The sequence below is a fragment of the Protopterus annectens genome, chromosome 3.part0 (assembly GCF_019279795.1).
Source record: "Protopterus annectens isolate FY-2018-M chromosome 3.part0, PAN1.0, whole genome shotgun sequence".
NCBI lineage: Eukaryota > Metazoa > Chordata > Ceratodontiformes > Protopteridae > Protopterus > Protopterus annectens.
Window position 1 is genome coordinate 878,250,820 of NC_056731.1, and position 25,723 is coordinate 878,276,542.

The 25,723-nt window shown below is 42.8% G+C and overlaps 1 protein-coding gene across 1 annotated transcript in view; it reads left to right on the top strand.

The window, feature by feature from the left end:
- Positions 1 to 25,723, top strand: part of LOC122796944 — a 63,842-nt gene that overhangs the window by 24,166 nt on the left and 13,953 nt on the right. The window contains exons 2-3 of the mRNA XM_044065717.1: positions 16,849 to 16,968; positions 22,729 to 22,835. Of these exons, the coding sequence (XP_043921652.1) occupies positions 16,849 to 16,968; positions 22,729 to 22,835 (227 nt within the window). The remainder of the gene's footprint in view (positions 1 to 16,848; positions 16,969 to 22,728; positions 22,836 to 25,723) is intronic.

Genomic DNA, 25,723 nt, shown 5'->3' on the forward strand with positions numbered 1-25,723 from the left:
GTCTGAGAAAGGTGATAGGATGCATACTGTGGGACAGATAAAGAAATGAGGACATAATAGCATAAGCCCAAGGTAGCTCCAATTGCAGAAAAGATCAAAGAGAACAGATTACGGTGGTTTGGGCACGTGTAGAAAAGCAGAAGACAATCTGCTGAGGAAGATTTGGGACAGACAGGAAGAAGGTAAGAGGAAGCGAGGACGTAAAGCAAAGAGGTGGATGGATTGTGTGAAAGAAGATCTATGGCAGTCAGGCATGAGTGCTGAAGAAGGCAGGAGTGTGGCATTGAATCAAGAGAGGTGGTGACAGTTAACATGGTACCCTGACCCCATCTAGAAAAAGGGGCCTGATGATGATGGTGTTTGAATAGTGTATTTTGCTGCTTTGCTTGTTTTTTTTTTTTCTGATTGGGAAATTGTACGTGCTTATGGTTTTACTTTATCTGCATATACGATTTATATTGTTTATTGTAAGCTAATTCTTGGTTTATGTGGGGTTTTTAACTCTAATGTGTTTTATGGCCATTGGTGAATGTTTACCTGCCTTTCTGCCTTGGGCTTCTAGAACCATGAGTTAATCGTGTGTTATTTCTGTTAACTAAAAGTATTTATTTGCTGTTTTGTAGGGTTTTTTTATTTTGGTGTTATGTTTATTTGAGATGACTAAGTAGATTTGCAGCATTTTAATCTTTTTTTTTTTCATTTAAATTGTAATTTTGTATGTAAAGATTCCTGATGGGAATTATTCATAAATTTATACTTTATTTCTTGTGGAAATGCTCTTCTGGAGCATTTCTCCCCGGGCCTCCGCTGAAAACAGGCTCTGTGGAACCTAGTCGGACATTCCCGGTCAACAAATGTTAAATAAAATAAAATAAATAAAAAAATGTCTAAGCCTGTTTTATGCTGTTTCTAATCATTTGGGACTGAAACTAGCCTATGTTTATTAATATTGGGAGACTTGAACATATTTTGTGCTTTGAACTGTATTACTGAAATTGCTGTCAGTTTACTCAGTGCAGTGTTCAGAATAGTATTTTTGCAGTGATATACTTCATATTTCTATTTAGTGGAAGAATAGTGAGGTTTGGTATTGATCTGGCTACATTTTTTTGTCCCCTGTTCTAATGGATGGTGCCCCCCATCTACCCCTTTACCCCTTGTGCACCTATAAAATGTAGAAATAAATCAAGAAATATACCTCTGCTTGTGACTTCACAGTAGTCTTGGGCAGGCTGTTGGACCACCTGCCTTCTTTTGCCACAAGGTTCCCTATTGTGGTATTAGTACCATGAGAGTCAGATGTTCTCCAGGGCTGTATCATTGCCTGGTTCAGGTACAGGAGAACCAAACTCTTTAGGTGAAGTGGAAATAAGGGGTGCAGAATTTGATGCCATTGTTGATACTTTCTCCCCAGGGGGATTCTCTCTTTAGTGTACTACATGCAAAAAAAAAGAGACAGAAAACCAAACATGCTGCAGCGCAGCACTCTCTGTGTTTACACATGAGTTGGTGACCATGCCTTGATCCGTTATTCAGGCAGTTGATTATGGGGTGCAAACCCAGGTTATGAGTAAGTCTGGCACTCCCACCCTATTCAACCACCCACGGATCCTGATTTCGAAGAGATCCAAAATCTGAGGTTTTCGGAAGTGCCAGGTTCTGATCAGTCAGTTTCCTCTGTGGGTGAAGAGGTTCAGAAACCCAAACAGATGATTTATTTTTGCCAAATGCTGGCTAGATTTAAGGGTATGTGATCTTTTAGAGGATGAGGTCCCGGACATAGTGATCCCCCCCCCCCCCATCATTGATCCCAGAGTTGGAGGATGTTTTAAGAACCCTTGCAGTTCTCGGCTGAATGAGTCTCTGTTTAAAAAAGTGTTTTAAGAAATTTAGTGTGAGCTTTGCCATGCCTGACCTCCAAGCCCCCTTGTCTGCAGACCCTGCTATTGTGTCCCCAGCAAGCTCTTCCAGTAAAAAGACTATCTTCATCAAACCCCCAGTCCCTTCAGATAAGCTAGTCAAGTGTCTAGAATCCCAGAGAAAGAAGATAGTGCAGTCCAGCACTGTAGCTTTTAAAGTGTTTAGCTTCTAGCATTTTCTGTGGAGGTTTGTGTTGAGGTATATGTATAGTTTAGATGCTGCATCTGTACCACCTGAGTAAGAAGTCATTGTCAAAGATATTGTTTCTAATTTTTCTCAACTGCTAAACATGCTTTAAAGAGTGCCTTGGAGGGGCTGATACTGGTTATAGAAATGCAGCAATATCGGTGGTGATACTTGCGGTACGTTTGGTTACACAGTCAAAACTTTTCTGATGAGTTAAAAAATGAGATTATGAATGCTGCGCTTGATTCTGATTGTGTGCATTTAATATAGCAGCTAATCAGATCCTTAAACACTGGGATGACAGAGGTAAACTGATGTAGGGGGAGGATAATTTTTGGCGGCTCAACAAACAGAAGTTGCAGCTGAATAAAAAAAAAAAAAAAAGGCACAAAAAGGAATTGGCAGGACAAAAACACTGCCAAAGCTAACAAAAGGGGTTCCTTTCTCAAAAAAGATAACCTCTTCCAACCTATAACCATGACAATGTGTGGCATCTTTCTTTTTCAAGTCTCAAAGTTAGCTCTCAAAAAGGTGACCTGGCCATCACTGGTTCCCAACAAATGGGTGCTAGCATTCTTTGCAGAGGTTACAGGTGACAGTAGAAGGAACATCCACCTCCATTCCAGGGCATTCCACCCTGATTTGCCGGAACACACTTTATTTCTTCTTATACTTTCGCAAAGGTTTAACTCAGGGGTCTTAGAACCGCTCCCTCCTTTAGAGAGAATGAAAAATTTCTACTCGAGAGTTTTCCTTTTTCCCAAAAAAGAGAAAGATGCATATCATCATATCCCCATTGCTCATCGCTTCAGGAGATGGTGTGAACCAGCATAACAAATCTCTGATATCAGTTCTCTGTAGTGCCCTTTGGGCTATCCACTGCATCTTGAGTGTTTATAAAATGCCTTGCTTTGTCAGGGTCCTCAGTTTCAAGATGCTCAACCTGTAGACTGGGACCACTGGTTCATGGTGACTTTGGACTTGAAAGATGCGTGTCATCATATCCCCATTGTTCATCGCTTCAGGAGATGGTGCAAACTAGGCACAGCAAATCTCAGATATCGGTTCTCTGTAGTAGGCTATCCACTTCATCTGGAATGTTGATCAAATGCCTTGCTCCAATGGTGGCTTAATGCTGAACTATAAACAAACTGCACTGTTGTACTGCAACTGTCTGCCTTATTGGGCCTGTTAAATCATTTTAGTTACTGTTTTCACTGTTTATAAAGCTTTTTAGCCATTTTCACTGTCTGAAAGGTATTGACTGTCTGAAAGCATCTGTTTGTTTGTTCTGATTTTCCTGCCAAGAAGTGTATCATAAAGCACTCTTTAGAGTCGTCGTCTTCTTCTTCTTTTTTTAATTTTTATTTTGTGTCTTACTGCTGTTTTTCTGCTGTGGTAAACATTTTCTGTAGTGTTTCCTGCCTAAAATAGTGTATCTAGTAGCTGTAGCATAGTCCAGACTCGGGGTTGCTATTTCTGGGCCTGGTTGGTTGTTTGTAGCAGCTGTTTGTTCTGAACACATTTTCCAGGCCATCTTCGATTAGAAAGGGCTCTTCTGCACTCTGGTGAGAGGACTGTGATGATTGGTCCCTGGCTGGTAAAGGTTGGGTGGTCTAGGGCTTGGTGTAAGCACCTCATTGTTTTTGGGGGGGGGGGTTTGAGCTTATTTTTAAAGTTGTTTTTGGTTTTAACCTTCTGATATTTAATTCCCAACTCTTGAGTGAGTTTCTGCTTGTTTGCTCATCACCCAGCACTATGGATTGTGGCCACAGCCAAACAGATAATTTCTACAATTTTTCCTTTAGGTACAGCTGTATCCCAACTGTGTAGTTCCTCATCTTTAGCACTTTTCCGGGGAAAGAGGGTAGATTTCTGTGTTACTAGAATATTCTATTTTTTGTGGTATTTAAACCCCGAGTTTGAGCTGGTTTGGGCTTTTTTTGTAAATCACGCAACAGAACGGCACTGTTTTTTAGCCCATTGCGAGGTATTCCAAGTACAAATTTTCCCTTAGAAGCACTTGTGTGATCACCTAGTAGTACTCCTCTTCACCTTCCACCCTTTACCCTGGCCTCTCTCCCTCAGATTCTGACAAATATGGATGGACAATTCCATACTGTTTCTCCTGCCAGTCTGGTTGATATGGGCATCCCGAGACAGTGTAGCAACTGCCCTATGTACACGGGCAACCCTCTAATACTACCACCCAGGAACACAATTTGAGAGAGATGCAATTACATTAAGGAACCTAGAGTCTATGCTTTCTCCCTCCGAAGCTAGTATATCTGGCACTGAGATAGTTGTCAGCACAAACACCACACCTCAAACACCACCCACACCTACACAACACACACGCACATATGCAGAGGTCCTCAACAAAAACATACTCAAACTAAAGAGACCTTTGAGGCAAAAACACGCAAAATCCACTGCCCACCACACCACACATAGTCCACACACCTGTGTCTCACAGCCACTAAGGTCTAAGCATAAACCCAACATATTAGTCATAGGAGACTCATTGTGAGACACATAGATGTGCCCCTCACCAGGCTGGATAAGGAGAAAGTCACAGTTAGTTGTTTGTCAGGTGCCAGACTCCGCCTTATCACCCATGCACTCAAGTCTGTCAGCAACAGGTACTGTTATGACTCTGTCATAAGAGTATGTTGGTGTGAATGACTTAAGACATGTCTCCCTGGACTATCTGAAAAGAGAAATGATCGAGCTCGCTGAATATGTGTCCCAGGCAGGTATGTTTCTAGCCTTAAGCAGCATTCTACCATCACCCAGAATGATGCCTCAATGTTGCTGTTATTGTTCTTTTGGCTTTTCCCGGTTAGGGGTCGCCACAGCAGAACTCTGGTCTGGTAATCATTGGGAGTAGATTTTTATGGTGCCAGCTCGACGCCCAACCTTCAGCGAAGGCATGCCCATTCTATGCATGTCTTTCTAATGCCACTCGACCGAGGGGAGGACATGCAGACTTCACACAGAAGGTGCTCCAGCCGAGAATCGAATGGGAGAAACTCTTGCTGTGAGGCAACTACGCTACCGCTGCACCAATACAGCTTACAAACAGAAAATGATTGACTTTAACAATTGGCTTAGTTTCTGGTGTCATTCCAGGGGGATCCAGTACTTGACATCCTGAGAAGACATGACCACAGTGCTTTGCCAGAGATGGCCTGCATCTGTCTCCCTTGGGTTACAGGCTTCTGGCAAAAGCTCTTGCCTCCTCCATAGTGTCTTGTTTAGGCAATGCTATGAGATCAAAACTACCAACATGAAAATTTCATCAAAATGCAAATTAAAGGTCATGCTGCTAAACGCTAGGAGTCTAAACATAAAACTGCACTCATTGCAAGCTTTCTTAACCGTGGAAGATGCTGACATTTGTGCAGTCACAGAAACCTGGTTCAAAGCTGCGGAGTGCACTCCAGCCATACCAGGTTACTCACCCTATCATACATGCAGTCCCCAAACCATGGGCACCAAAGCAAAAGGAGGTGGAGTTGCAATATATATTGAAGACGTACACACCTCCAGGCTGGTCAGACAGTAAGCTACACAGAAGACATGCCAGATGCAGTTAACCATTGACAAAACCCCAATTCAAATCATAGTTAGCTACAGGCCCCCAGCTTTGACTCAAGATGCCCACACCACCTATCTGGACCTCTTCGAATCTATCAAGATTCAACCCTTTACCCTGATCCTGGGCAACTTTAACTATCCAACCATAGATTGGAAGGACTGCTCATGCCAGAACACAAATGACCAGAGAGCCCTTGATTTTGTTAATGCAAATGCCTTGGACCAAATGGCCAACACCCCCACAAGAGGTGATAATATCTTGGACTTTGTATTAACCAACAGCATCATCCTCCTTGGTAGGATCCAACGGTGTCATCCTCCATGGTAGGATCTGACCACAAAGCGGTCATTTTTGAAGTCACCATCTCCCCTGATCCCACCCCAGCTAAGGTCAAACAAAAAACTTCTCCAGAGTTGATTACAACCTCCTGAAGTAAGGTATAAACAGTTTCACGGCCCCCTCTCCCTCCATAGGAGCTGGCACATATGTCCAAACCTACATCAAATACTATACAAGCATTTATATAGCTGCATGGAATCAGGAATACTCAATAGGACAAAATCATCCTTCTCAAGAAAAACTAAACGTGTCTGGTGGACATCTGCAATAAATAAAATCTGTAATAAAAGGGAAAAAAAATCTGTCCATGACCAAGTAGGAGCAGGTGCCTATTTGGAAGCTATCTCTGCTTAGCCTGAACAAGCAAATGAAAGCCCTAGTGAAATCCTGCAAAGCCATCTTTGAGTCCGAACTGACCACATCTACTAAAGACAGTCATAAGGCTTTCTTTACATATGTCTGCAGTCTTAAAGGAAGCACTCAGATCTGCTCAGAACTGGTGGTCAAGGACATCACATACACAAAAGCCGTAGATATAGCTAACCTGCTGGCATACAGGTTCAGTTAATACTTCACACCTCTTTTCCCCCATCAGTAAATCGGGACATCTCCAGCATCTGCCCCCCCTTATCTCTAGGGAGCAAGTCATCACTTCCCTCTCTCATAGGCAAACAATACAGCCTCCATGGGACCGATAACATCCCAGGCTGCATCCTATATTGTTTAGGATATACTTTTTTCTGAGGTGCAAAACCAATGGGCTGTGGCTGACCAGGTTTGCAGGTGACTGCAAGCTGGATGCTGTCATCAATTCTCCTAGTGATGTGGACATCTTCCAAGAGGGTCTCATTCAAACAAATGACTGGCACCAGAGACATGGCCTCAAACTGAATGCCAAAAAAAAATGTGTCATCCCCTTTGGGGAGAGAGATGTTCCCAGAAATTACCACATTAATAGCAAGGTCCTAAGCACACAGTCAGTCATGAGGGACTTGGGTACCCAGGTTGATAGCAAACTAACTTTAGGCCCCCATATTGTCTTCATTGCATAGAAAGCTTTCTACATGGCCTACCTCATTAGTAAGGGTATCTCATCCTGAAACAAGGAGGTCATAACATCCCTGTATTTCCTTAGAAGACCCATTGTTGAGTACAGTGCTCATTTCGGCATGTACCTCTCAAAGCACATGCAACAGCCAGAGAGACCACAGAGGTTCTTCACCAGGAGAATCCAGGGCCTCAAACATCTACCCTACACAGATAGGCTCCTCTACTCAGTCTCATACAGACTCCTCAGAGGGGTGACCTCTGTCTGGCATACAAAGCAATCTTAAACTGCGCCTTGATGGAATTGCTGTATATGCGCAAGTCAAGCTCCACTCAAGTAACCCACATGCATAACCTCAGTCTTGTCTGTGACATCAATAGGACTTGTTGACAGGACAGATCTGTGTTCCAGAGACGACTCCTTCTATGGACTAGACTCCCTCTCCACATCAGGCAGAATACCTCATTAATCCTTTTAAGTATTACCTGGATAACTGGATGGGGAACAGAAAATACACTACTGGGATTCCACCTGTGTCCCTGCTGGACAGGGGCATCGGGTGCTAACTTGTCGAACATGGGCTAAATTCTTGGCTAGGCTTGTAAGGGCCTCAGGGCTATTAGCTTGGTAAGTTCTTATGATCCTATGAACTCTTGACGTTCACATTTTTTCTTGCATGGGTGAATTTCTGATCTGTGCAGAGTCTGTATCCAAGTGTTTGGAATCTCTAGAGAAGGTCTCAGCCTTACTCTCCCAGCTGTGGTTCAAGCTGAACCTTTGGAAGTATTCTGCCTTTGACAGGCCTTTCCTTACCACTTGTGGTATTTTTTAAATACCATCTCTGGTATTCTCTCCCTTATTTTGTTTTTTTCTATAGGATAGCCTTCTTGCCTTGTTATGTCAGACAGAGCTAAGTTTGGGTTTAAACAGTGTGACAAGTGTGGACGGAAGATTCCTAACTCAGATACACATGCTCGTTGTGTCTACTGTTTGGGCGTGGATCATATTAGAGCTGACTGTAAAATTTGTGCTAGTTTTAGTAATTGTACACTAGCAGAACGTAAAAATAAACTTATCTTACAAGGTTTACTCAAGACACCTTTTTCGGAGGCTCTGTCTGGGTCGGTGGTCTCACCCCCTCCAAAGACCAAGAAACATAAGGAAAAACGGATTACTCAAGACACCTTTTTCGGAGGCTCTATCTGGGATGGAGGTCTCTTCCCCCTCCAAAGACCAAAAAACATAAGGACAAATGGAGTCGCTCGGTTCCTGCATCTCCACCAGTTACGGAACTGAGTCGGGCGCCCTTCGGCACAGACCTCTTCGACACTAGGCTCTGTGTCTTCTTCCTCAGTGCTGTCCATGATATTCACCCCATTTCGGCTCCGACCTCGACACCACTGACTTTGGTGCCGTTCTTGGATCTGACATCGGCTCCGATGACTGTACCTGCTTCGTCACCATCTCCTGCCACTGTGTCGACAGTTTCTTCGACTCCATCAGCTCCAAAACTCGAATACCTGCCAAGGGCAAGATATTTCCACTCCGGTGCCTACTGCCTCGGTTCTGACAGCAGTGTTTTCCTTGTCAGCACCATCCACCCTTGCTGCATCAGCTCCGGTGGAACCAATGGTCTCCCGAAGCAGTGCTTGGACCGTCCATACCTTGGTACCTAGCCTGGTGCCTATTTTCTCGCTGGCGCCGTCTATGTCCACGGCTCCGACTTCCAGTTCTCTGAGTTCCTCACCTGGAGGTGGGCTCCTCACGGCGAAGGTGACCCCGGTTCCAAGGTTGTCCCTCTCGGATCCAGACTCCCATCCCTCCTCAGGTGAGCCTGCTGTACAGGTAGTGGACTCGCTTTCAGCACCAATGACATCAGTGTCAGAACCCTCCCTTAGCATGCACCTCTCCCAACCCTCTATTTTGGGACCCCGGGCATGGGAGTCACAAGAACCCTCTTTGAAGGGAACCCTTTCTTTGGAGTTCTCCTCAGAAGATCCCACTGGGGAGCCACCCCAGAAGAAACATTGAAAGAGGAAGCACCTTGATTCACCAGAGGAATCTGTCACTGAAGAAACTGATTGTGATGAGGGGGAAGCGTCCCCACGGTCTCCCCCAGGCGATATCTCATTCGGAGGTATTCTCAAAATCCTCAAGCAGCGGGGAGACCGGAAGTCCTATAACCCTTCTTCTGAGGAATCGGTGTTCCTGCAGGCCTTCCGTGCCCAGCCATCTACTTCCTGGGTGCTTTCACTGACAGATGACCTTGTTAAACTCCTTGTGCAGTGTGCCTGGAAGGGCCAGGACAATGTAGAACCTCTCCCTTGGAGGCCAGACAAAAATTTTATCTACACCCGAAGACCAGCCCCACTGGTCCTAGCAGTTGACCGTTGATTCTGTGGTCATGGCGACGGCTACCAAGAGGGAACTAGCAGAAGATAGTTTCACCATCCATCCTCCATGCAGAGAGTCGTGGACCATGGACAGACTAGGGAAACGGACCTATGCTTCAGCCGCATTCGCCATTTGGTCACTGAACTGTCTGACACACTTTACTCACCTCCAAAGAGAAATAATTTCCAAAATGTCTTTCACTTGGTGGGGTACTGCCTGATGAGGTGCGATACTGTCGCCTCGCAGCTAGCTACCCTTGAATCCATCGCGATATCCTTGATGCATTTGATATCTCACTCCACCGAGGGGGCAGCTTGAGCTGCCGCATCAGGCGTTGTCATGAGACGTAATGCTTGGATGCAGTTGTGTGACTTTGCAGACCCCTTTAAATCTTCCTTCATCAATGCACCTGTCGACAAATTTGCACTGTTTGGACCCAAAGTACGAGACACACTTACACGTAGTGAGAAAGACGGAAAGACCTTGTCTGTTGTCGGCATACGCCTTTCCAACCCCCAGAGGTCTTACTCCAGGAACCAAAAGGGAGTAAAAATATGGTTCAAGAAATCCCAAAGACCTTTTTGTGACACTTGTGGTGAACAATCCCCCCAGGGCAGAGGGGGCAACTCGTATGGAACACGTCCCTTTCGGGGTAGAGGGGGTCCATGTAACCAGGGCGCTAGAGATTCTTTCTCCGGCAGACCCTACCAGCGCTCCTGAGCAGTGGCCCGATTGCTGTCCTCTGGAAGTAGTCGGGGGTAATTTTTCTGTGCATCTACCAGCCTGGCATCTTATTACTACCGAAGTTTGAGTGCAGAGAATAATATCCAGGGGCTACCAAATACCATTCGATTTAACTCTCAGACCCGCCAAACGAATCCCTGATGTACCACCCAATCAGAGGGAATTAGCAGCCTTACAAATAGAAAAGCTGCTAAGGAAAAAGAGTCATCCAACCAGTTCCACCGGACCAGACAGGATCCGAGTTTTACTTGAGGTTCTTTTTAGTGCCAAAAAAGACAGGGGACTAGAGACCAATCCTGGATCTCAGCCTATTGAACAAATTTATCAAACCTCAAAAATCCGGATGGTCACGATTACAGTCCATTCTTCCCTTCCTAGGGAGGGATAACTGGATGTGCACTATAGACCTCCAGGACACGTGCTGCCACATAAAGATGGATCATCGCTCCTGGAGGTTTCGCCGCATTCGGCTGGGAGCCAATCACTACCAGTTTAGGGCACTGCCATTCGGTCTCTCGACAGCCCCTCGAGTGTTCACCAAATGTATGGTAGTTGTGGTAGCTCATCTTCGACTGCAAGGATTTCAGGTGTTTCCCTGTCTAGACGGTTGGCTCCTTACCACTCCGACCAGGAATTTTCTTACACTCAAGGTCTCGCTCTCTGTTTGGGGATTACAATCAACCAGGACAAATCTCAAATGTCCCCAACAAAGACACTGGAATTTATTGGAGCGGTCTTTGACACAACATCCTGTCAAGCTTCTCTCCCCCCTCACAGGCTTTTGAAAGTAACACACCAAATCCAAGACCTTCTTGCTCAGACCTATGTACCAGCAAGTCTTGTACTGCAACTCTTAGGCTCCATGGCGGCTGCCATTACATTGGTACCACTGGCGAGACTGCACATGAGACTCCTACAGTGGCTCCTTTCCGCACAATGGTGATTGCTAATTTATCCACTCAACCACATAAGTCTTTCAAACCATTGCAAGGAAGAAATGTTATGGTGGATGAACCCACAAACGAATCTTTGGTGTCAACCATTCTGTCTTCCCCAGCGCCACGGTGACCACAGGCGCTTCCCTGTTAGGGTGGGGGGGGCCATTTCCAGGGAAAGACTGTCCAAGGCACCTGGTCCCCCACGGAGGCCAATTTGCACATAAATGTTCTGGAACTGAGGGCAGTTCTCTTAGCATTGCAAGCGTTCCATGCATCCCTACCCTCTGGGACCATTGCAATTCAGTCAGACAACATGTCAGTATCAACAAGCAAGGTGGAACCTGGTCTTTCCCCCTGTGTCGGGAATTCATGAGGATTTGGCACTGGGCAATAGCTTCCAACTGCTTTCTTAAAGCAACACACATTCCCAGGAGTTCCAACCTTATTGCGGACAATCTGAGCAGGAACATCCTGATGCCTCACTTGTGGTCCCAAAACCCTGTAACAGCGGATCGGATCTTCCAATGCTGGGGCAATCCTTGCTGCTTGTTTGCTTCCTCCCCTAAACTACAAATGCAGAAGCTACTTTGCCCTGATCCCCCCACAGAGCATCCCTCGGTGGTTCCCCCTAACACATGATTGGCCACCGGGTCTTCTGTATGCCTTTCCCCTCGTTTCCCCTCATTTTAGAACATCTCCAGAAAGCTCAGAGGTTGAGAAGCAAAGTGATCCTCATTGCCCCTTACTGGCCCCATCAAGTCTGGTTCCCATTTCTGTGGCCTCATCTGATTCACAGTCCGTGGATCCTGGATAATTTCCAAGACCTGTTATCTCATCCTCGGGGACTGATTCATCAGAACTTGCACAGTCTCAAGCTCACAGCTTGGTTCCTTCACTTCCAGTGATTGCCAGGCTGCCTGACATCCCATCTCCTGTTAGTGAAATTCTTCTGGCTTCACACAAACCTTCCACTAGGAAAGTTTATTCTAAGTTCTCTATTTGGGCCAAAGATCAGAACTTAGACACTTTCTCTATGCCTATTCAAAAGAGCTTACAATACCTGACTACTCTTTTGCATGCAGGAGCCCAAGCTTCGATGATCACTGTACATTTAGAAGCTATTGCCAGTTTTCATAATGGTCTTGATAATTCTTCAATTATGCCACACTGCCTATGCAAGACCTTTTTGAAAGGAGTATTACATGTTAAGCCTCCCTTAAAACGCTGGGACTTGACTTTGGTACTAAAAGTCTCTCACAGGTTCTCCTTTCAAGCCTTTTGATTCATGTGATTTGAATTTTTGTCATGGAAAACCTGACTTCTACTAGCACTTACCTCAGCGGGAAGAACATCTGAGCTGCAGGCTTTGAGTATCAGAGAGTCTTTACTTGATCTTCCACACGGATAGGATGTCCCTTCATACTGACCCTTCTTTCGTGCCCAAGGTCATTTCTGGCTTTTCCACTAACCAATCTATTGACCTGCCGTTTTTCTTCCCTCAGCATTCTAACAGAGGGGAGTGCCTTTTGCACACCCTTGATGTGCATCGGCAGCTTCGTTGTTATTTGGACAGGACTAAATCTTTCAGGAAAACAGATCAATTGTTTGTGGCCTTTGCAGGACCCAGATTGGGTAAAACCTGTTTCCAAAGTGACTTTATCTTCCTGGCTTAGAAACACCATTATTTTTATCTACCAACAGAATAAGCTATCCTTACCTTCCAGAATAAAGGTTCATTCTACCAGATCTATGACTACTTCTATAGCATTTCATTCCAGAGCCTCTATGGATGATATCTGTGCAGCAGCCACTTGGGCAAGACCTCATACTTTTATATCTCATTACAAATTGGATTTGGCCTCCAGGGGACGAGCATCTTTTGGTTCTATGGTGCTCAGGAATATCCTTCCTTAGGGCCACCCAGGACTCAAGTAGCTGGGGACTCGGTCCTATTTTTAATGAATGAACAAAGATTTACAACATCAGATAAAGAAGTTATGTCTTACCATAACAGTTCCATCTGTGTTGTGGATCTTTGTTCATTCATTACTTCCCGCCCTTCTTCCCCCTGCCTGGACTCCTGGTGGACTTTAGGAACTCCTGGTTAGGGTATTTGCTCAGACAGAGCCTCCTACTATTTTTTCTATTACTACATCTATTATCTAAGGGCGGGCAAACTCAATCTGGAGTAACTAGGACAGGGGCATTATGGGTAGGTCCTGGCTGAGAGTTTTTGGCTGGCGTGAGCTTGGAAATGGCCGTATTGGTTCCAAGGACGGAACCGAGGTCCTATTTGTAATGAATGAAGAAAGATCTACAACGCAGATGGAACGTTATGGTAAGACATAACTTCTTTTTTCCACCAGTGCCTTTTTCTCTTCATTGGTGTATTGGAATGGAGTTAAGTATTCTCAAGGCAGCAATTTGGTCCTCTGTCTATGCCTTTATGAAGTACTGTAAGCTGGTTGCCTTTTCTAAATCAAAAGCAGACTTCACTAGGACCATTCTGCAGGGGTTATGACCCCTTATCCTTCCCCCTTTCAGGTTGATTTGGTCAGAGACCAGAGTTCCTTGTTAGGTTTAGCAAGAACATTTTTGATATATTTAGAGTTGCATTTATTATTGTCTGCAATAAGTAAAACAGACAGGATTTCCTGCCAATAATCATTGCCTCCTTGTTCCTCTAATCCAGCTAAAAGGACTAGGAAGTTTGATTTTTGGGGATGAGTCATTGCCCTGCTCCTCACAAATTACCTGTCCTTTAGATTATGGCTGTGAAGAAGATTCCTTGAGTTCTGACTCTTTCTTTGAGGAATTGTACTTTGAGGACATAGTAGTTTGCAAGATGGGAGTATTTTAAGTGGAATTGCTCACAAGTCTCTGATATTCAAGAGAGGCATTATAACTTCCTGACACTGAAGGAAAGTCTGTTGCCCTCTCTTTCTTTATTAAGATCCACTTCCCAAGTTGCCTGTCACTCCATAAAATGTAGTTGTGATGCTGCTGATGCATCCTCTAGAGCTGCTGCTGCTTCACCTCCAGACTTTACCTGATGATAATAATGCCGAGCTTTTAAATGGTCCTTTGGAGAATCAAAATCTCTTTGGTGTAGCTGCTGCTGACTTATTTAAGACCCTACAAGACAAAGGTAAAGTGATTCAGGATCTTAAATATCTGTTTCTCCTATACACACTTTTCAGAGAAACTGTTCTAAGTCTGCTTTTGTGCATAGGCAACCTCATCATCCTTCAAAGGTGAAGAGGCTTCTTAAATGTATTTTCGCTTTTAATCCCACTCAGACTTCAAAAACTCAAAAGCCCCCTTTTTCAGGACAAACCTGCCTCCATCTAACATATTTTCTGCCCTTCCCCTCAGCCAGGTTCTCGTGTCTCTTAGGCTTTCCCCTGTCTCTCACTCTGTGTCTGGAACCAGATAACTTCAGACTCTTGGATTCTATCCATTATCTGTCAATCTTATTTTATGGCATAGAAATCCTTTCCTTCCTTTTCAGGACTCCCTCTACCTCCTCCAGACCAACTTCCTCATTTTTTTAGGGTTTTGCAGGATCTACTGGACCAGGGCACCACTCATTCAGTTTTAGACTCCCAAAGAGGAACATGGTTTTATTCCAGAATGTTTCTGTTCCCAGAAAAGAAGGCTCTTGAAGACAAGTCCTGGATCTTTCTTTCCTAAATACTTTTCTAAAGATTCCTTCTTTCAGGATGCTCTTTCTTTCTCGTAATACTTCCACAGGCCTTTCTGGTCTCAGTAGGCCTAAAGGACACATATCTTCATATTCTCATTCACCATCTTTTCAGGAAGTTTTTGCATTTCTCTGTTTCTTTCTCTCATTTTCAGTTCTCTGCTTTACCCTTTGGTCTGTCTTTGGCCCCGTGGATGTTCACTAAATATCTGGCCATGTCATCGTTTTTTGCAGGCTTCAGGGTATCCAGATATTCCGCTATGTGAACAACCTTCTTCTTCAGGCTCTGTCTCGGGCCAGGCTTCTATAGTATCAGCACTTCACCATGATCCTTCTGTGCAGCATATGATTTACCATCAATCTCATAAAATCAAGTCTGACTCTCTTTTTTTCAGTACCATGGTTTTCTGGGGTGCAGAATCCAAACCATTCCATTGTTGGTTTCTCTTCCTTCTTCCAAGGTCCTGTCTCTGGCAACCTGTTTTCAGTACTGACCAGCCCATTTCCATTGATAACCAAGGATCTTGGCTTTTCCTACAGGCTAGATTCCATATTTACTTTGGCCCAAAGACTTCTTACTCTGAAGATCTACTGGTACAAATAGTCCTTTCTTTCCACGTGGAAAGCAAAGATTAATCTTGACCCTTTCACAGTTTCTAAAGTTCTCACTTATTTGGTAAATCTCTTTAAGTATGTTTTAAGCTATCCTGCCATCAAGGTCTACTTGCTGACCATTTCCCACTTCCATTTAGGTTTGATTAGGTTTGAATTTTGACTCTTACTGTTGAGGCCTGTATAACCTTTTACTGAAGAATCTTTCACTGCTTTTGTCTCGTCAGAGATGTATTTCCTCTTTGAAAAGCTAACACTTCTATTGGAGCTTACTTGTCATCTGATTTGATACTGTCTCTTTGAATACTGACTTTTTTCTGCTGCTTATTAGTTGTGCGAAGAGGAATGTCAGTGCTCCAGGCACACTATTTTAAGCCTTCTTACTAAGTTTTCTACAAAGAAGGAGTGCTACTGAAGAATAATTCATTTTTCATGCCAAAAGTAGTGATACAGTCTAATCTAAGCGTTTTTAATCTTTGTTTTGCTACAGACTGTGGTAATTAAGGGAGTTATTTCCTTTGTATAAATGCCCACAGACACCTCATGTTTTATGTGGTGAGAATCGGATCGTTCAGAAAAGAGTGACATTTTTACTGCTTTGCAGAATTTAAATTGGCAAGAATTTTTAGCAAGCTCAGATTTCCAAATGTTTAATAATTTGTATTGTCTTTGGTGATGGGAAGCATAATGGAGCCTTACCTTTTCCTCCAAATGTATAAATAACTAGAACGGTGCCTACTTCTACAGACTTTTTTGTAATTCTATATTGGTTAATCCTTGAGTTGCAGCAACTTAGTCTTGTCTGAACATTCTACTGAGGTACTACAAGCTGGACATAATTTATTGGTCTAGCTTCCGTAAGGGCCATTGTCATCTGGGGTATGTTCCCATGAGAATGGGTGCACTGGAGATGTGTTGGCGAGTGATTTTATCCTAGTGACTGAAGGCAGACGTTTTACTAGATATGAAAGTTATTTACTTACCATAGTGGTAGGACTGTAAGGGTCTCTATTTGGTAACATCCCCACCCTCCATGCCAGAATTTGGGGTTGTTTTCCTTTTTATTCTCTTCTTCCTTCTTTTTTTCCTTAGCTTTTCCTATGACTGCAGAACTGGAGAGAGGGGGAGTACAGTGTATTGTGTGAGTAATTGGCAGCTTTGGAAATGTTACTGGTTAAATGACTCTGAAGCCTGCAGCATGGTTACTAAAAATGGACAGTCTTCTTACAGCTGTATCACTGTAGTAAGTGTGTAACTTTTTTGTTTTCTGCTTTCATTGTAAGCCTAGTTGCTGTATTATACCTGAAAGGTAGTGTTAGATTGCTGTTTGTCTTACGTTTTCATGGTACCATTTCCTTTTCAGATTTTTGCACATCAACAGCTGCGCTACCATTCAGCATCAAAAAAGCATGTTTGTCTTCATATGAAAGTAAGAAGTTTTACTTTGATACACATGCAGTTGTACGACTACTTGAGGATAATGGTAAGTGTGTGAGTTTTAAGACCATTTGTGCATTTCCCATGTCAAGGTGTTTGGTATTTAATGTCTTAAGTCAAGAAACCTTACTTGAGCTTGTACTAGAAAAGCTATATAAAGTAACAAATAGCTGGAAGCAGTGATATCATCTGACTCAGGCATTCGCATCTGTATCACAGAAATCATGACACATGCATGCGTTTATATGCATAAACATAACCTGCATGCAACCTCATATATAAGTATGGCATAAACTGGATAAGCCTTTTCACTGGGCTGTGGACACAATTGGCCATTAAGGACTTGGGGCAAGCATTTGACTGTTGTTTTTGAGCTCCTGCTAAGAAAGATAGCTTTTCTGAGACTGGAATCTATCTCTTTCCTTTTTTTTTTCAGAACTATGCACAGGAGCATTCTCATTTAATAAGAGAGCAGCTCTAAGCTGTGCATTTGTAATGGTTAATAAAGGTCCATCACAGAAGAGGACTCTGTTCAGAGATATTTTGACCTCATATTGAAGACTATGATTGCAGAAAAATAGGACCAACTCTTTGGCATTAGTACTGCTAAGCACCCTGAATTTTCCCAAGCTGTAAACTGTGCCTTCATTATTTCCTTTGGCTCATGTAGTACTTAGCTCTTACCTGTTTGGCATAGATGACTAAAGCCCTAATTACAACACAGGTAAATGGGCACCTATTGAAACTGACTCAAGGGAAGAGAGGAATGACTGAGCTTAGCTTGCTAGTCAGTCTTCAGGAGGATGAATAGGGAATGTTTGTAAATACTCGTTGTTCTTGATTGAATCCCTGATGGAGACTGTAGATCACACAGAGGGTAGTTTGTATAAGGGGCGTGGGCACTTGGTTATATAGTGGAATTGTGACACACATCTCAAAGGCATGTTGCACATCAGCTGTATGGATATTTGCGGGTGATTGTAGGGCTGAATGAGAACCCCAACTCTTCCAGCTTATAAATGACTGCTCTCACTCCCAGTTCACTCAGCTGCCACTCCAGGAAATGACTGTGCTGAATACTGAATGACATTCACCCAGGGGAATGAACAAGTGAGTAGAGTGACAGGGAAGGCAGGGTTTAAGAGGCAGCATGCAGTGGGGGGGGGGCTAAAAAAATGCTTAGCTTATCCAGAAACATTCAGTTCCTTCCCACTACATAAAAATCTTCTCTGTGCAAAGTGATCCCAGCTGTTACTACTACTTTTCTTTATATTTTTGTGTCATCTTTTTGGCTAGCTAGACATTTTCTTTGTTTCTCGCAGTATAATGCGTCTTGGCATATTTATTCAGCATTCTGTGGGAGCTTGGGTTATTGTTCATAGGTTCATACTAGGCTATCTGCCCTGAGGCAATTATAAGCCTAGCCCGATTCTGTATGGCTTACGCCACCCCTTGATTTGAGTATACTGTGTCCTTTAAGGTTTACTGTGCCTCTGTCTAATAGTGACACAGGAGTAATCCCTGGGACAAACCTATGATCCCCCCATCCACCTATCGAGATTCTTCTTGAAGAGATTCAGTGAGGTGCTCTGCCTCACATGAACTGGAATTCTATTCCAGAGCGAAGGGAGCCTCTGGGTTATGAACCTGTCCCTCCAGCAAGTTCTATTTATTTCTGTGCTGAGGTTCAAGTCCCTCGAGCGTGTGGCTCTAAGGGATTTAGATTTACTGAGGTGGAGCATGTCCATTAATTCTGGATTTGACATAGTTTTGTATGTCAGGCATAGATCGCCTCAAGTAGGCGGTATGCAACTGAGTAGAGCTGGAGTTTTTAACCGAGCAGCATATGGCATCTGTTTGAGACCCTTGATCCTCTTGGTGAGATACTTTTGGGGTCTTTCTAATTGCTGCAGGTGTCGGGTAAGGTACATCCCAAAAGGGGCATTGTATTCTATGATGGGCCTGATGAGGGATGAATAAAGGGCACGATTACCTCTCTTGATCTAGATGTGAAACCCTTCGTGATGAGGTAGGCTATGTAGAAGGTCTTTCTAACCACTTTGGCAATGTGGTTTTCAAAGGAGAGATTGCTATCAACTTGGGTCCCCAGGTCCCTAATAACTTTCTCTGTACTTAATGGGTTTCCGCCTATGTGGTAATTTGTGGGCACATTGTTTTTGCCAAAGGGTATGACTATACATTTTTTGGCATTTAGCTTTAGACCATGGCGCTGGCACCAGTTATCTGTCTCTGTGAGACCTTTTTGAAGGATGTTTGTGTCAGCTGGAGAGTTGATTATGGCGCCCAGTTTGCAGTCGTCTGCGAACTTGGTGAGCCATAGTCCTCCCACGTTTGCCTGTACCTCGGGAAAAGTATATACCGAACAAGAGTGGTCCCAGGATAGAACCCTGTGGGACGCCACTTGTGACTGGTTTTGAGTCTGACATGGCTCCAGCAACTCTCATTCTGTGGGTTCTGCCTTTGAGCCAGTTTGCGACCCATCTTGTGACATAGAGGTTTATATTTAAGCTGGATAGCTTATCTATGATGCCCGAGTGGGGTATTGTGTCAAATGCCTTTGCAAGATCCAGATAGGCTGTGTGGACTACCTTCCCTTCATCTATGGCTTTGGTGACTGTTTCGAAGAAGTCAACCAGGTTCAAAAGGCAGGATCTGCCCTTGACAAAGCCGAACTGGGTAGGATCTAGTGTCTGTAGGTCCCCAATGTCTTTGTTTATGAGCTCCATGATGATCCTCTCCATAGCCTTGCAGACTAAGCTAGTCAGGCTTATGGCGCGATAGTTTCCAGGGTCCGTAGAGGCTCTACCTTTGTGGAGTGGGACCACTGTTGCTGTACGCCATTCTGTAGGCACATATCCTGTAGTGAGGCTGAGATTGTATAGCTGTTTTATTTGAGGGATTAGTTCCTCTTGGAGTTCATGTAGGACGCAACCTGGGACACCATCTGGTCCCATGGAAGCAGTGTTTTTTGCTTTGGAGAGGGCAGCCTTCACCTGAGCATCAGAGATGTTTGGGAGGCAGCCCTCTGCTGGGATAGATACTTGCTCTTTTTTGGCGGGGTGGGAGTTTGCACTGAACCTGTCTGCCAGGATATTGGCGATGTCTGTGGGTTCAGTGTATTTTTTGTCGTTTAGAATCAACTCAGAACAAGTCTGGGAGTTGCATCCCAGGTTTCTAACATAACTGAAAAAAGCCTTATGATTGTCTTTGGTGTCCTGTGCAATTTTTCTCTCGAAGCTGGCCTTGGAGGATTTTATGAGGGATCGTAATTTTTTGCTAGTACTGATCAGAGATGCCTTCCCTATTGTGGATTTTGCTCTATCATGTAGTAGCTTCCTCCTTCTGTTGTACAGTTTATTTATGGCAGGGGTCCACCAGACTGGACGCCTGCCTTTGGATGATTGGGTCTTGATTTTGTTTGGGATAGCATGATCCATGCAGTCCTGGAGATGTCCGTAGAATGTGTTTATATAGGATTCTGCAGTTTGGGCCGTAGTTTCCACTGGCCCTGGGGCCTTGAAGGATTCCACTTCAGTTTTGAGAAGTGAGAAGTTCGCTTTTGAGAAGTTTTTCACTGTGGTTTTCTGGGCTGGGGTGGGGTCGGGATGTGGACATCCAGTGAGATTAATTTATGGTCTGATCTTACCAATGAGGGATATACTTCTGGTGTGGAGCATAGAGTCCCCATGTTGGTAATGCTTAATCGTTTATGGGCTTCATTGCTTTGCACCATTGCAACCACTGTAGGGCATCTGCTTCTTTTAATAAATGCCCTTGTGGCAGATATCTTCTGTAGATTCATACTCTGTCTTTGTCTAACCCACAACATTAAAAGGTATGTGCTTTGCAAAGGAGGCTTTGACATTGTTAAAGTAAAGCTTTAGGGAATGCATTAACACCTGAAATAGATACTGCACTGTTTGGTGTTGAGTCCATACATTGTCAGCTGAGCTTAGGCAGGGTAGTAGGTCACTTCCCCTGTTTATGTCCAAGACGCTTGACATTGTAAATCCTTAGATACATCAATCAGCTTTGCTTCATTAGGACACTATTCTTTTTTAATGAGCTATTTAACTATCTATTTGAAATGATGCTGCCTTGTTAGTGCACAGTACCCCACAAGAGGGCCGGGATATGACACTGCAGAGGCAGTCAGTTGGTACCAAATGCAATGGTGCTGCTGTTCTCATTGCTGAAAGTTTTGTAATTTTGGTCAACACTAAGTTACAACATAGCTTTACTTCTATACACTCTGAAACTCAAACACACTCACTGAATATGTCATGATGCAACCCAGCAACAGTTTTATTTCACGCCAAAAAATATGAACACTACAAGTGTAAAAAATGCGTTTTCGTCCTGTAAAGTATAGACTTGATCAGATACAACCACATAAAAAACCCTTGATGTAGATACCCATTTTAAAAAACACTTGACCAATAGGAACCTAGGTCAATCAATTAAACAAACATAAAAAATTAAATACATGTGAGTAAAAGCTCATAGTCCTACAATCCAAAAAATAATAATTGAAACCTACTGGTGATAGTAGCAGCATTGTGAACGAACTATGTACCAAAACAAATATAAAATAGTTTATACTATTATATATTTAACATATAAATAGGTTAAAATCTTAAATCGACATAGTATGGAAATAGTATTTAAATTTAATAGTAAATAGTGACATCTAGGGGACAAAGTCATAAAAACAGGTCCTAACTGAAAAAGAATTTTTTGTTAGGTGACTATTGCCCAAGAACTCAAAGTTCTGATAAAACACTACCACATAAAATGTCAACACTACCATTTATTTAATTTTAGCAACAGTACTAAAAGGGGGTTATTTGAATACTGCAGTTTACAACTTAGCTGCCCTAAGTTTTAACAGGGGGGCAGTACTGATGTTCTCATCAAGCCCTGGGGGTCTCCAAGAATCCAGGGTCACCTGCCAAAAGAGTTCCCTGTATTCTAGTCTTGTCTCCCAGGGGCCCCCCTAATGTCAACTGGTACATGTTCTACCGCAAAGAACAAAAACCTTGCACCCTTACAAACCAAAGTTTGTTTGTGTCTTTCGGCTTTTCCCGGTTAGGGGTCGCCACAGCGGAACTCCGGTCCGCTAATGATTGGCAGTAGAGTTTTACGTGCTGGCTTGCCGGGCCTAATGCACACCCTTCAACGAAGGAACGCCCGTTCGCGCATGTCGCCACACAGAACAAACCAAAGTATGTTTAAATAAAGCATTTCTCTCATTAAGGGTCCTAATTTCATAATAGGGGACATCCAGTTTTGTTAGTGGTCATATTTTCTTGCCACAGACCTCAGCATCAGCTTATATCTTCAAATATTTTCTTAATCCATATTCTGAATCAACTTGTGTGGTGATTTATTCTTTGATTTATTGACGCTTGATAACCAGGTAGGTGGGTTTTGCCACCAGGACCTTTCCAGCTACAACCTGGGCCCATAACGGCAACAGTTTAGTACATGAAATATAAATATTCAGAGATATCATACTAGTTAGAAAAGCAACCTATTTGCAGTGTAGATGGGGGAAAAATGGAAAATGCAGGTTTGTGACAAATATTTGGAATAGCTAAACATTTGCATTGCAGATAAAGATAACTACAGATTTACAAACCCACTTTTGAATGCATGAATGTATAGAATTTCAGTAGAGGGTTTACAGTTTGTAGTGGTAAATGCTTTGTGTTTTGCAGTTGTCAGTGCAAAAATATTCAAGAACATCACACCTGTTAAAACTAACACAATATTCACAATACAGTGTTTGATGTAAAAGCAGCAAGAACATTACAATGTGCATTGAAGAAGGAAAAGCGACTGCAGCATGAAGACTGTGCACAGCATCAATATTGCAGCAGTGGCCTTGAAGTAACTTCCTTTGTGTGCGTAGCTGTTTTCTTTATAGTGGGCACAGGTGCATCCCTTTAGAATGGATAAATGCATACTACTGTAACTGCGTACAAGTTCCAGAATAAACTATTTTTTCTTTTATGGTGCAGCACAGACAAACCTGCATTCAGATTTACAGTAAATGAGCATTTTTTTCTGCAGTGGACTTGTCTGTGATGTGGGATAACTACAGACTAAGCAGTTGTTTATTTTGCTTAGTAGTTGTCCAAATATTGCTTGTTATTTCAAAAGTTCCATATATACTGGTTCTTTTGTTTTGTACATTTTTGAAATTATTTATACAGGTCTGTTTTGTATTTGTGATGTGGATATGTCTTATATACATGGTTCTTTTGTTTTGTACATTGTTGAAATTATTACTTATACAGGTCTGATTTGTATTTGTGATGTGGATATGTCTTATCTATTGTCATATTTTATTAGTATTTAAGTTACTGTTTAATAGAACATGTTAATAATATTTTAAATAATTTTGTACAATGAAGACATGTTTCATGTGTCTTGTATGTATGTTTTGATTTTTTTTTCCCCTGGATTCCATTGCTGATAGGAATTTTCCTAGATGGATATTCCCAGACAACAAATGTCTCAGCTGCTTTACTAACTTAATGGTAGAATATTCAAAATGATGATCCTGAAATCTATGTTTAAGTCTTGAATGAGGCATGATTTTTAGTGCTTTGCTGCTGGACACTGACCAAGACCTTTGCCTCCTAAAGCTACTGACTGATACAGTGTATTTGAGTTCTGGAGAATGTTGAGGTACTCTCTCCTTTCCTCTGTTTGTCTGATTACTTCACGTGTTGGGGGATGAAGTTGCTCCTCTGTGGAGTTCAATATGCTGTCTTTATTGGGATTCAACTCTGTCTGGAAAATGGCGTAGGAACAACCCATTTACCTTCTAAGTATAACAAGTCATTAATAAGATGCACATTAGTTGCACACCCTTTGTACTTACTGGCTTATGTTTGAGCATCACAAATATAATTAGTAAATAAATGAATGAATGGAAGAGAGGCTCTGAAGATTCAGCAAAAACAGACCTTCCAATTTTTTTCCCTGAAGACCCAAAACCTTTCTCTTCCCAATACCATATTCAGCAGGACTGACTCTTGGGGAAGTATAAACAAAATGGCATGTTCCATCTCTGTTGGGCCTTGTCTGGTTCTTAAGACCGCCATGTTAAAGCAGTTTATCAAAGTCAGACCAGCATCTACCTCTTCCTGACTGTACTATGTAAAAGTGCTGTAGACCTTGTCTCTACTTTATAGAAGAGAGGGAGATTTCCTACCCTCCCTGACCTTATTGACTTCAACAAGCACATCCAATATGTCAGACCTTGGATGGTAATCATCTTGGGGTAATGTATGTGCTGCAGTAGGGCACTTCTGTGGTTTTGTTGAACATAGGGTTGCCACGTACCAATTTTTAATTTTTTTTGGGCATCCAGGAAACTGAAATTTGTTCCAGTAGACCAGACTTCACTTTATAAATTTCAGTATTCTGTATTTTTCCAGTCTCCTTCTTATCACGCCAGGGTTTGTGGATTCTCCACCTCTAGAGATATGTTTTTGTACAGGTATCACTTTATTGTGATGCATTTATATCCAGGAGAAAATAAGGTAAATGTAAGCATGGCATTCCACCAGTCAAGCCCATTTATATTGCAGACTGTGCATGGGCATGGCAGAGTGGGCAAGGAAAGGGATGGTAAAAGATGGAGCGAGCAGAGCTATGGATGGAACTAGGGATGTGGTTTTCATCTTTTTTTATACCGCTTCCAAAGTGCAACCTACATAATGGATGCTGTTTGGCATACAGTTATTTTTGTTTGCACTTTGAAAGCTTCACTTTCAGTTCAAGGTTTTGTCATTTTTTGCCTCCTTTGTCCTTAGAATGATTGCTAGCATACTAGCCATTGTTGATAGTCTTTGCAAGAGGAGGAGTCTGCTGTGTTCCCTTACCTAGATGACTGCTTCCAATGTCCTAGTTGAGGGACTCCTTACTAGTATTGCTTTCTTAAACCCTTTCATTTTTGCAGGCCCTTGTGGTCTACTTGAGTAGGAAAAAGCCCTCTTTGATACAAGTTTAGAAGATTTCCTTTACTGGAACAGTGTTGGACCGTCTGTAGCCATTCCTTCCTGTACAGTGTGTTTAGTAAACATTCCTATACCCTTTGGGCCTTATTGTGTTCCCATTGTTCATATTTCTGCTCTTGTAATTCAGGATGAGGTCTTGCATTACATAAGATGATGTCAGTGGCAACAAGATCATCACACCATCACAGACTTTTTGATGTCAGACCTTTGTCTTTGATCCATAGATTCCCACCAGAGTTTTGGCTTTTTTTCCTTCCTGTGCAGCAGAACCTGCCACGTCTTGATAATTGTCTGTATGTAAACCACTTGTACCTACAGGCAAATAGTCCTAGTTTCTTGCTCTTAAACCTCCAGTAGAGGAGCTGAGACCATCTAAGTCTGGTAAAACAACCAGGAGTGTGGTATGGTATGTGTTATGAGTATTTACTATTTGCTTGGATATACATCCTTTTGTATTCTTCATGGTTCTTTCAGTAGTTCCAACTCAAAACCAAATGGGACGTCTCCATTTGCAGCCTCTGTCATTTATGCTTTGGTTAATATATTTTGATTTGTGGGCTGCCCAAGTATTTGCTGAATGTCAAAAGCATGAAAATGTGAACTATGACCCATTTCTATTGCTCTTTGCTACAAACACAGCAACTCTCATAGACAACCCAGTTCCTTGTTTCAATATTTTGAATATTTATATTACATCTTGCCACAGATGGTATATTTCCATCTCTCTCAACTTTCTGATTTAAAAGC